At 61.9% G+C, this 12,184-nt stretch overlaps 1 protein-coding gene across 1 annotated transcript; it reads right to left on the bottom strand.

Annotated features, from left to right (window-relative positions):
• Positions 1–2,715: 2,715 nt before the first annotated feature.
• On the bottom strand, positions 2,716–11,615 carry TBX2 (T-box transcription factor 2). Its single transcript, XM_060081352.1, has 7 exons — positions 11,221–11,615; positions 9,826–10,093; positions 8,662–8,808; positions 7,385–7,461; positions 7,111–7,274; positions 6,039–6,673; positions 2,716–3,814 (listed from the first exon to the last, which is right to left on the bottom strand). The coding sequence occupies exons 1-7, from the start codon at positions 11,613–11,615 to the stop codon at positions 3,362–3,364; spliced, it is 2,139 nt and encodes a 712-aa protein (XP_059937335.1). The 3' UTR covers positions 2,716–3,361.
• Between the last annotated feature and the right edge of the window lie 569 nt (positions 11,616–12,184).

The following is a 12,184-nucleotide window of genomic DNA, read 5'->3' as shown; positions in this document are numbered from 1 at the left end:
CACCTGTGGGTGTCATGGGGAGCATCAAGCTGAACGCGCCCCTCTGTCTGCAAGGGGTGGCCTGCGTGGGCATTCGCGGTAAGCTGAGGAGGCGGGTCCCAGTTCTGGGCCCTTGGGGAGGACAGGGCGGGGCCACTGATGCTCAAGATTTTCCACGGCAGCCTTTTTGGGGGTTGGGTTGCCGGGGGTGGGGGTAGGGGTAGGGAGATGACTTGAGGGCTCGGGAGACTCGAATTGGCAGAACAGGAAACGAGGTCCCCCTAGGTCTCGCACTCCTCGCTGCCCAGCCGCTAGGGGTCTCACGGAGCCCCCGACACCCACACCCCTAGCCTCCAAGGTCCCCTGTGAATCACACTCACAATCCCACGCCGACACGTACAATTCCCTCTCACACCCCGCAGTCCCAACGCACAGGGCCTCGCGGCGACACACCAGGTCAGCAAGCCCTCCACACTCGTCCGCTGGGGATTCTGCCGTCTAGGGCGCCTGGTGCCAGGCCCTGAAGGGTTAAGGAGGCCTTGGGACACCGGAGCGGCGGGACGCGGGGCGCCTGGGCTAATTGGCGACCCCGGGAACAATGAAAGCTGGGAGGCGGGTGGCTTAATTGGGCCAGGGAGCGGCCTGGCCTTTGTCTGGGACTCGACCACGCGGTTCCCGCAGCCGAACTCAGGCTCGCAGCTGGGACCCAGCGCAGAGGCGCGAGGGCGACTCAGGGAGGGGACTGTGCGGTTGGGGGTCATGGGGGAAGGGGGGACGACTCTCCAAGCTGCGCTCGGGGCCCAGGGCCTCTCGAGGCCCTGGAGTATCACTCCACCCCACCCGGGGCGCTGCAGCCACCACGCGGTGAGAACGCGGCCGCAAACTGGCCGCTCTGCCCGGCTTTGACAGCGACCCTCCTCCGGTTTCCCGTCTGCCCGCGGGCCCGCCCGCGGCTCCGGGTCGGTGCTGCCCCCTGGTGTCAGCAGCTCGCTCTGCAGCCTCTTCCCAATTCTTCCTAGACGGGCTGACAGTGAGAAACCGAAAGAAACCAACGCGCCCCTCTTCGAATTTTAGAGGCGTTTTTAGCCCGAAGAGACCTAGAATAAACACACTGTCCACAGAGGATTTTATCTGAGCTGAGAAAAGGGCCTTTCTGCCCCACCTTGTTCCTGAAGTGCCCGCCTCGCTGTCCTGCATGCCCGAAGGTCAGAGGACGGAAGCCGGAGCCCACCCTCGGAGAGTGGGACAGTGTTCTGGCCCTCCCACTGGTTCACTGGCTGAGGCCCTCGCCGAATTCAGCGTGACCTGTGGCCAGCTCCCTCCCTGGAAGAGGCAAACATGACTCTCTTCCTTGCAAATGTGTCGGCCCAAGAAGGTGTCCTGGGAGCTTGGAGGCCAATTCCACCTCCACCTTCACCCTTCCTCCATCTCACCATCCTTGATGGTCCTGGTGAACAGGAAGCCAGAGTCTCTTGTCCCCCAAAGTACCCAAGTTGAGCAGCCTGCTGGGCCAGGGTGTTATGGATCTGCAAGGCTTAATGAGGAAGGAACTGGATTTGAAAGAGTGACCGCCCGTCTCCCATCCCTTCCACTGCTAGGATCTGGGGCTGGTGACATCTGTGGGCTCGGTGAAGAAGAGAGAAGATGCCGCCCGCATGGGATAGGGGCAGGAGGCAGCTGTCCTTGCAGACGTGGGCCACGGGGAAGGAGGCCTAACGGAGACTGACACAGAGGGGCTCCCTGAGAGACCACCATCTGAACCCATTATTATACAAGGGGAAAGTGAGGCAGGAAAAGAAAGAGCCTAGTGACCCTCACTCCCCACACCCCCAAGAGGGATTTAGATGATTTCCACGGGAGAACTTTCAGGCTAGTCTTTGCCACTCTAGTCAACAACCCTGATACGGAGAGGACGTTTCTTTTTGAGGTTCAGGAGACAGAGAGATGGAAAAGGATTCTAGGGTCCGCGGTATATGGGGGACCATGGCCAAACCCCTCCTCCGAAGGGAAAGGGGGAGCAGGGAGCACCCATCTTATCAGCCCCACCTACCCAGAGGCTCTGAAAGGGGGTGCAATTCCACTGTGGTGTCCCGGACTGGGAGCGGCAGGCCAGGCGCGGAGTGGCGGGAGAGGCGGACAGAGGCTAGCGGCCAGAGGCTAGCGGCCAGCAGAGGGAGCCCGGCCCCCGGCCTGGGACGTGGACGCGCTGGGAGCGCGGGGGCTCGCGGCGGCTCGGCGCCGCCCGGCCCAGGCCGCAGCCCGCAGCCCGCGCCGGCGCCGCCCGGCCTCGCAGCTCAGCTCGCTGCCCCGGCCTTGCAGCCGCCCCCGGGGAGCAGCTGCCGCCGAGCCCGGGGCGCCCAACCTTCGGTCCCCGCCTCCAGTCCCGCCTGACGCGCTTGCGGCGCCCCTGCCCCGCGCGACCCACAGAGCGCACTGCGCCGTTCACTTCGCATTGTAGCGTTTTATTGTTTTCTCGAGTTTTTGTCGTTTCGTCTCGCTCCAGAGCGAAAAGTGAAAACCTGAGGTGGAGCCCGCGGGCCGGAAGAGCAAAGCCCGGGCGCAGGGGCCGAGGGGCTGGCGGGGTGGGAGCTCCTCCAGGGATCGGGGCCCTCTCCCGCAGCCAAGGACCCCCCCAAGCCCTGTACAATATAGATGCTCATGTAAAATGAAAAAAAAAATTAAATGCTATGAGTTAATCTCTAAATATTATGTACACAGCAATGTACACCTTTGAATAAATTAATACCAATTTGCATATTCTGGGAACCTTAAAGCTTATTTACACAAATTACCATTTATTTCATAAATATCTTTTTTTTCCCCCTGGGGACTCAAGGCAGAAGTGCCACTCCCTCTGCTGACCCAGGGGTGGGAGGGGCGCCTGTCTGGGTGAAGAGGTCGGAAAAACTAAAAGAACAGGTTCCTCTCAGCTCAAGTCTACACTGACTTGAATCTTCACTGACCCCAGCACCCCTCACCCCCGATTCCCAAGCGGTCCCAGCCCGGGGCTAGGGGTTCTGGGGCTCCCCCGCCTGACGCCTGCACCTTCTGGCTCCCGAAGAGCCAGCCTCTGGCTGGGCCAGGGACGAGGCCTCCCCACAGCGCTGGAGGGCCCGGAGAGGGCCCCGCCGATGACACCTTGACACGGGAGCAGGCTTGGACCAAATCCAGTGGCTCCAAAGTGACTGCGTTCCTGGCAGCTGGATTCCTTCTGAAGCCCAGGGAAGTGTCCCAGGCCCTGGCTGGCTGATCGGGGCTTCATTCCAGCCGCTGCAGCCCGCTTTTTCTCCTTTATTTAAATAAATACCCATTCTGTGCTGTACACGTCCCAAGCAGCAGGGGCAGGCAGCTCAGGAGGCCTGCGCGGCAGCTGAGCAGCCCCTCACTTGGGCGACTCCCTGCCGGGGGAGAGGGCTCGCTGGCTCTCCAGCCCACTCACCAGCCTCTGGATGCTCTGCAGTTCACTGGCTGCCTCTTTGGCTGAGCCGCTGGGCGATAGGGCCCCGCGGGGCGGGGCCCCCGCTTTGCGGAGAGCCAGCTCGGGCGGCGGGCTGGGCTCCCGGCTGTTGCCGCCTGCAGCCTTGGAGCCCTCGGCCGCCAGCCCAGTAGTGAGGAGGCTGGTGCTAGGTGGGATGGTGACTGGGATCTGGTAGGGGCTGAAGCGCAGGCGGGGCCGGGCACTGCCCAGAAAGGGACTCCGGGATAGGGAGCCTGCGGCAGCGGCCGCAGCAGCCGCAGCACTAGTGGCTGGCAAAGCGGAGGCCGCTGCGGCGGCAGCAGCCATGTAAGTGTAGGGGTAGGGGAAGAGGCCTCCGAAAGTGGGCATTGGGATTCCCTGGAAGAAACAGAACAAGACAAGGGTTAGGCATCCTGCCTGAGGTGTTTCTGCAGGTGATCTGGGCTCTAGGGGGGGTGCTACAACTGGGAATCCTTGCCCTACAGTTTTTAGGAATATGAGACCAGAGCTCACATGACTGTAATCCCAAAAAAGCACAGGTAGGCATGAGCCGGTATGCCTATGGCCAAACCCAGTGAAAAGGGGAGCTCACTTCAGGCTATGACGCACAGACCTGGCGCCATCAAGCTCTGTGCCAGGTATTACAATCGGAGTGTGGGAAGGCCATTACAGGCAGCTGAACTAGCATGGGCCTTGAGGGAGGAAACGCGGCTGGCACAGGGCCAGGCGGCCAGCAGGCATCTTTGGCTGTGTTGGGAGGGAGGTTCTGCCCACTTAGAACGGGGTCCTCCCCAGCCTTTCTATCCGCAGGTGCCCCGCAGGGCTGGGGAAGCACAGGCGAGGGGCGGGGCGGGGGCCGGGGGTCTTTGTAAATTCTCCCTCTGCCTGCCCACCTGCTCAGGGGTCTCCTGCCTGGACCAGGAGAAGGCTACAGATGCCAATCAGTTTATAAACTGGCCTGAATACAAAGAACTCCTGGCGGCACCTAAGTGGCAGCTGAGGAAGGAATGCAAAGTCTTTGCCTGTGGAAAGCACAGTAGCTGGGAAACCCTGGACAAACACTGCCTGAGTCCCTGAGGCCCGACTTTTGGATTATCTGACCTTTGAGATAATGTTCACTCCACAGAGTATGTGGGTATGGGGAGGAGGGCAGGAGCCGACTGGGCTGGGCTTCCAGGGAGCCTCAAGCCTGGCTCAGGCAGGGAGAAGGAAGAGAAGTAGCTTAGTCAGGAATGAGAAAATATCCTTCCTGAGAAGGTCAAGCCCTACTGAGCATTCAGACATGGTGTCTCAGAGGAAGGAGGGAGGCTTCAGATCTCCCAGGTTTTGGCTCTTCCTGATGGCCAGAGGTGAGCTATCCCGGCTTGAGAACTTAACCATTAGCAGTACATACACCAAGTGACGCCTCCTGAGTGCTGAGTACTCTTGCCCTGGCCTTGCCACCTGTTGACCAGGCTGTGTCTAGAAGCCCTGACTTCTCTGTGACCTCTCTGATGCCCATGCTTATCACTAGAATTTGTCTGAGGAGGAGGCATCACATACACACCGACTCAGGGGTGCAGATTAAACCTCCAGGCCCTGAACTCCATTTTCTGGAGGCTTCCTTGCCAGCTCAGATCCCCAGATAGGTGATGTTAGTGCCCCAGACACTCACTCCACACACCCCTGCCGCTGAACTCTATTTAAAACTCATTTCAGAATCCCCTCCCCCACTTGAAAAATATTTGCTTCTGAACCCAAGGAGCCTTCTCAGATCTGAACTCCTATTTTCCTTCCCTTAAGATAAGATCTTACGGGTTCAATTTGCCAGAAACCTCAGAGGGAGGAAAATGAATGTAGAGATTCCAAATCTTTCCACAGGGAATATTCCACCCAAGCAACCAAAGAGGCCGCTCTCCCCATCAGATCTTCTTATTTTGCTGCTGGCCACAGTTTCATAAACTTTCCCCTGGGAGCTCAGAATTTCATCTTGGGCCTGGGGAACCAAGCCCCTCATCTCTGAGACATGTGGCTGGGAGAGTTGGGAAACCCAGTGTGGGGGAAGGGAGAACCCAGTCCTTTGTCAGGTCAGAGGACTTCCTGGAGGGTCTGAAAGGGGCCAGAGACATCTGGGAGGTGGGTCATTTGGGTGGTCAATTATCCAGAGCATATTTCAAATTTTCCTACTCCTTTTGTCCAGCCACTTTAGCCTTTCAGGGACTGACAGTGAGCCAGGGATCTTTGTTCCCAAGAAAAATGTCCTGAGGCAGGCCAGGCAAGTGGACTTACAAAAGCCCGGGGCAGCCCCCGTCTGCCAGAGCAGAAAGAGTCTAATGGGTGCCACTCTGTGCTAGGGTTATAGGGAAGGAAATAGGCCCAGAGAGGGTCAGGGACTTGCCCAAGGTCACACAGGAGTCAGAAGCAGTGCCCTGGACCTACCCTACAGTCCTAGTTTCCCCGAACCTAGGTGTGTTCCAGAGGGTCCACTGGGTCTCCCCAGGAGGCAGTCCTTGCCGGCTGGACGCACTGGAGCGCCTATGGCATCCTCAAGCCCTGTGCCTGCCTCCTCTGCCCACCGCAGTCCTCCTCCCTCCATCGTACTGCCACCGCTCACAGGCCTTACCTGAGATGCCAGCATGTGCTGGGAGAGGTGGAACGGGAAGGGCCCGGCGGTGCTTGCCGCGCTGGCCGCGGGACCCAGCCCGCCTGCGTCCAGCCCGGTGGCTGTCCCTGGCCCGCCGCCTCCTCCACTGCCGCCGCCTGCCACCGAGGCCAGTAGGTGGCCCATGCCCATGGCGGAGAAGGCGCCGGGGCCCATGGCGAACTGTCCCGGGTGCAGAAAGAGCGGCTGGCCGGCCCCCAGAGGCCCGAAGAACTGCTGCCCGTGCAGGTGGCCGGAGAAAGCCAGGCCCGGCAGGTGTCCGGCGCCCAGGGGGGACGCACTGTCTGTCTGCACCACCAGCGGCGCCAGGCCGGGCTCCTTGCCCTCGCCGGCCTCCTTGCGCCCCTCGTCCTTCCGCCGGGCTTCGGCGCGCTCCTTCTCTAGGCTCCGCAGGCCAAACAGGCCGTCCCCGCCGCTCTCGGCCGGCTCCTTGGCCCTCTCGGGGCTGCGCCGCTCCCGGGCGCGCTCGGGTTCGGTCAAGCGAGGGGGGCTGCCGCCGTCCAGGGCCGGGCTGCGGCCTAGAACCTGCCCCGCGCGCTCCTCGCTCAGCCTCTCGGGCTCTGGGTCACTGTCCGCGGCGCACGACTTCTCCTCGGCTGCGGGGAGAGAGGACGCGCGGGGTTACGGCCCGGAAGAGACAGGCGCGAAGCCTCTCCCGGTGTCGGCGCCGGGCCGGAGAGACGTGCGAAAGCCTGTTCTCGGGGAGGCCAAGTCGGAGGAGCTTCTAGATGCTCGTCGGGCTAGGGGCAGTTGTAGGTCACCTCATCCAAGACCCCTTATGTGCGGTGGGAAAAGTGAACCCGGTAGAGAAAACCTTACTGCCCCAGAGTCACCCAGCGCCAGGGCCCTAACTCGGAGCCCAGCAGGATCTGCGGGCCACCTGGGACCGCCCTCACAGGAGCTTCCTGGGTTAGAGGCCTCCCAGGCTCACTGCTGACGCTTCTCCCAGGCCTTAAGTTAGCCGGATGTGGAGCACCGAGCCACCTGGCGCCCGGTGGACACCCTCCCCTTCTCTTCCCCGCCAGATCCGCACCTCTAGTCCGGTGCAGGCGCAGGGGACTAGGCGCTGTCCCCGGGGAGGGTGGCGGTTCCCGCGCTGGGGGAGGGTCGCAGGACGAGGCGTCCGACTCGGCACCGTCGCGCTCTGGCTTGCAGTGCTCCTCGTACAAGCGCAACGACGGCAGCGTTAGCTGCTTCCTGGGGATAAGCGGAAGGAGCGGGTCAGAGCGCAGCGCAGCACCCCCACCGCCCCCTTCCACGTCCTGTTCCCCCAGGCACCGCCGCAGGCCGGTCCCGTACACCCTCACCTTTTCTCCCGCCGGCCATTCCCGGTGTCCCGGAAGCCCTTGGCAAACGGGTTGTTGTCGATCTTAAGCTGCGTGATCTGCGGGAACCGAGGGGGCGGCGCCAGGTCAGGATGCGGCTCTTCCAGCCTGGCCTGGGGCACCCGGAGGGCAGCGGCTGCCCGCCCAGAGGAGAGCCCCGGGAGTGCACACTTGGTACCCGCCCACCTGGGATAGGACGCTCCAAGCCACAAGGCAAGGTGAGGCCGGCGGGCGGGCCTCGAGGAAAGCGACCTCCAAAAACTTTATTCGAGACATAATCCCTCAACTTGCACACACAAGCCCAAAGCTCTGCGTCCAGGGTCGAAATCCGTCCAAGCGTGCACACAGGCCCACGAGGCCACTCAAGTTAAACTAACCCGGAACCTGAGCAGGGCGCAGACAGCAGAGCACACGCAGGTCAGCAGACACACACAAAGTCAACCACACTCACGGGCCGCGCACATGCAAGTACATACGGGCAAAACAAGTGCCCAGGAAACCAAACGAATTCACACGCCTCCACACGAATTTAAGGCACTGCAAATGGTGCACGCATATCCGCGTGGGACAGACACATCGGTTCACAAGGACAGAAAAAAACGACCGGCAGGACACTCAGACCCTGTCGTTCACCCGAGAGTCGTGCACACGGGCACAGGCCTAGTGGGGTGGTGCTTTGCCTCTCTAGAGAGAGGGTGTAGAAAGGCAGCAAGCAGAAAAGGCCCTTTCACTTGAAGGAAAAGTCTCTAAGCACCTCCCAAGGGGTCCCGGGCCTGGACTGACCAAGAGAGGGATGGCGGGGTGGGGGCTGTCACCTGTCCCACCCTCTGGCTCCCCCAGGAGAGTGAAAACTGGGCCCCCTGTTCCTAGCGTTGGGTTCCTAGCAGCCGGAACGCCTAGGCAGATTGCCTCCGGCACCCTCTTTTCATTTAAATTCCCATCCCTGAGCCAAGAAATAAACGAATAAAATGTAAAAATGTCAGCACGGCCTGGAGTCTCTGCTAATTGCTAAGTAAATATCCCCACCCCAACGAGCGCCCAGCTGCTCGCGCGCCCGGGGGAGCTCGTGGGTACATGCCGGGCTTGCGAGAGAGCCTGGGGGATTTTGGTGGCTGCTGCGCTTACAGACGTTAGGCTTGGGGCTCGGGAGTGGGCCGTGAGGGAGCGGGGGGCTGCGGGCAGGTGTGAGTGGAGGGCTGGAGCCTGCACGTGGGGAGGGTGTCAGTGCAGGGGCTGGGCCCGCCGCCGGTCCCGCGCACCTTGTCGTTCTGGTAGGCAGTGACCGCGATGAAGTCGGTCTCGGGGAACACGTAGGTACGGAAGGTGCTGTAGGGCAGCTTCAGGATGTCGTTGGCTCGCACGATGTGGAAGCGCGGTTGGTACTTGTGCATGGAGTTCAGGATGGTCTGCGGGGAGGGCGCGGGTCAGCCGACAGCACCCCCCTCCCCAGCCTGTGACCCGAGCATTTCTGTTCTCTGGGGACCCGACCTCTTTCCATCTCTCTCTGTCTCTCTCAGGGTTTTGCCTTCCCCATTCCAACCCCCCACCCTTCCCCGTTTTCTCCTGTCTTCTCCGCTTCTTTTCGCTCCTATATTACTTTCTCTTTTTTCTCTCAATTTTCTTCATCACAGTTTCTCTCTCCATTAAAAAAAAATTACCCCAGTTGAAAACAGAAATAAAACAAAATAAAATCCCCTACAATGCCACTCTCAACCTCTCTTCTTGGGCTCACTGCTAAGCCCCTAGTAACCCCACGGAGAGAAGACTGGGCCCTTCGCGGGCTCACCGACTGCCCTGCGTCCGGACAGGGAGTCCCTTTTGCCCCATGAACTCCCCCCTCCCATTCGCTGGGGCCCTGGCTCAGGCAGAAACGGTGAGAACCCCAAACTCCCTCCTCCTGGTCGGGCAATCTGCCTGTGGGAGGAGGGAAAGGAGTCTCAGAAAAGGTATGGAGGGGGCTGTTTTAACTTTTAAATCTCCTCGTTTGGGGAGAGGGATGGGAACCCGGGTCTTGTTCACGGGGAAGGGTGAGGACAAGCTGAGGTCCTGGGCAGGGCTTCCAAGCTCAGAACCTAAAGACCAGCGGCTGCACGACCCAGTTCTGGCCACACCTGCCTCCCGCTGGACCCTAGGAGGGGCTTTGGAAGGCCTGACGAGAGCTGAGGCTGTGAGCAGCCTGGAGCTGAGCAGCCTGGAGCTTCGCGGCCCCCAATCCCGCCATTCTCCAGGCTTGCAGAGCAGAGCCCTCTGGGCCCAGGCCCAGCCGGCATAGGCCACAGGGCAGTGACCTGGGCAGGGGCACCCTGCAGGTTCGGCAAGCGCTCCCCTCTGGGGAATCCCGTGGTCTCCTCTCCTCCCCCCACCCCCTGCGGTGCCCAGTGCTCAGTCTCCGACCCCCATCTGCACATCCGCCCTGCACTCACGAAGCCGTGCTTGTCGGAGATGTTGTTGGTCAGCTTCAGCTTATGGAAGGCCACCGGCTTGGCCATCCACTGCTCTCCCGTGGCCGGGCTGTCCGGGTGGATGTACATCCGTTTGGGCATCTCTGGGTCGGCCTTGCCCGCCACCATCCAGCGCGAGTTATGGAATTTATACCGGCAATCATCAGCGGCCACGATGTCCATCAGCAGGATATATTTGGCCTTCTTGTCCAGGCCGCTGACTCGCACCTTGAAGGGAGGAAACATCCTCCTGCGAGAAAGAGAAAGATGGAGACGTCATGGGACCCGGCTCTCTGTCGGAGGACCCCTCCCCCTCGCCCCCCCCCCCCGCCCCAACCATTGCCTGGAGCTTCCCCACCTGTGTTCCGCTGTTGTCGCTGCTCTCCCCCTTAATACTGCCTGGGAGACACCACCTGAGGTTGTTATTCCTGGGAGACCCCATTTCTGCCTGTCAAGACCCTCTTCTATTACAAGGCTTCCCATCGGCCCTATGCTCAGATCTAGGGACCCTCTTTCTCCCTCATCTGAGATGAAAGCCGAGCTTTCAAGAAAGAAATCCAGGGCCTTTATAAATACACCCGCTTCTCTTGACCCTCCCTGAAATCCGTTCAGGGGATATATCCACTTGGGACTGAAGCTCTCAGAAATAAATTCGGATGTTGTTTGTTTGGGGGAAGGAACTGGGTTACAGCGCCGAACAAGGACCCTGACCCTGAAGTTCGGGGGAAGAGGGTGAGCCTGAGGCCTGGATTCTCCGTATCTGAGTCAAAGGCTTGAGTGGTTGGGGACTGTAGTTTTCTTCCGGCCTTACGGCCTAGGGCGACGTGAGCGTCTGGAGGTCCTCGCTCCTCGGCGCGGACAAGGCTCCAGGCCGGGTCAGGCTGCAGCTGGGCCGGCTCGGGGCTCGCTGCCGAGAACGCAGCGACCGGCGGGAACCTGTGGGCCAGCCTGGGCCTATCAGGGTGCGAGTCTCATTCTGGGCTCCAGGGTCGGAGGAGAGCGCGGGAGACGCTGCATCTGCCCGGAGCACCGAGCCAAACTCGTAGGCAGGAGAGCGAGGCCGCGGGGCTGAGGAGTTGCAGCCGAGACCGCTGGAGACCAGCCAGGGCCGAGCCGCGGGGCCTCCTCGGCTTTGGGACTCATAACGATTGGGGCTATTTTGCAGGAGCATATTTTCGTTTTCATTTGGGAGATTTCGATGCTTTGGTTTAAAAAAATTCGTTCGCTGCCAAATAAGAAAAGTCAACTTGGTTGTCTAAGCGTGGTGCGGGGGCCCGAGAGAGCAGGGAGCCGCGAGCGGCGGGCTCGGCGCTGGTGGGTGCTGTCGGGTGCCCCTCCCGCCCACCCGCGCGCCCTCCGGCCAGCCGGCCGCCCTACCTCCCGGACTTGGTGATGACCATCTCGGTGCCCAGCTTGTGGAACTGGTCCCACAGCTCCTTGGCCTCCAGCGTCACCTTGGGGTCGTCCTCCACCTCGTCCTCAGGCTCCAGGCTCTTAAGCGAGCGCAGATGCGCAGCGGGCGGATGCGGGCCGAGTGCCGAGACGTGCAGCCCCGCCTCGGCAGCCGCCGCAGCCGCCGCCGCCGCCGCCGCCGCCCCCGCCAAGCCGGGGTCGGGCAGAGGCTTGGCCAGCGCGCCGGGCGGCAGTGCGAGCGCCGGGAAGAAGGAGGGCTGCGCCGCCGCCAGAAAGGCGGACATGGGGAAGTCGGCCGGCCGTGGCGCGTGAAACGGGTGGTAAGCCATGGCGCTGGCCGCCAGCGCCGGTTCTCTCATCGGGACATCCGGCCCAGGCGCCCGGGGGCCGGGGCCGGGGGCGCGCGGCTCGGACCCCCGGCCCGGGCGGCGGCGCGCGCGGAGGAAGGGCGACCCGGGTGGCAAGCGCGGTGGCAGCTCCTCCCGGTTCCCCGTCCGGCGCACGGCGAGGGACGCGGGGCTCTGGGCGCGGGGGCGGCGGGGGCTCTGCGCGGGGCTGGGCTGGGCTGGCCCGCTCCGGCGCCGGGGACCACGCGCGACTGGTTAGATCTTGTCGTGATCTCTGGAAAACTGTGACTATCTCACATGTCCTGCCCTGCTCGGATCCCCTGCGCTAACGAGCCAGGCCCCCCTTGATTGCTGATTTTACGCTTTTTGGACCAATTGTGGGTCTCCGGGGGCGGGGTTTTGACAGCTCAGGCCAAGCTCCGGCCGGGAGGGGGGGCCGGGGAGAAGGTGTCGGAAGCCTCAGCAGTAAGAAAACATGTCAACAGAATAAAATATTAACCAATGACGGGCCAGCGAGCCCCGAGACCCCTCCCCCTGCCCCGGCCCCCACCCCGCCGCCCGCGCCCGCGGTTGCCTGCGCC

This window comes from Mesoplodon densirostris, chromosome 18 (assembly GCF_025265405.1).
Source record: "Mesoplodon densirostris isolate mMesDen1 chromosome 18, mMesDen1 primary haplotype, whole genome shotgun sequence".
Classification (NCBI taxonomy): domain Eukaryota; kingdom Metazoa; phylum Chordata; class Mammalia; order Artiodactyla; family Ziphiidae; genus Mesoplodon; species Mesoplodon densirostris.
Note: the sequence above shows the minus strand (reverse complement) of the source record. Positions and strands in the feature narration are given on the sequence as shown.

What these genes read in the sequence shown, in the direction of transcription:
- TBX2 (XM_060081352.1), bottom strand. Translation starts at nt 11,615, where the DNA reads ATGAGAGAACCGGCGCTGGCGGCCAGCGCCATGGCTTACCACCCGTTT. An exon ending in GTCATCACCAAGTCCGGGAG is followed by an intron (nt 10,094 to 11,220) that starts GTAGGGCGGCCG and finishes TCTTTCTCGCAG; the next exon opens with GAGGATGTTTCCTCCCTTCA. An exon ending in GCGCCTGCACCGGACTAGAG is followed by an intron (nt 6,674 to 7,110) that starts GTGCGGATCTGG and finishes CTCTCCCCGCAG; the next exon opens with CCGAGGAGAAGTCGTGCGCC.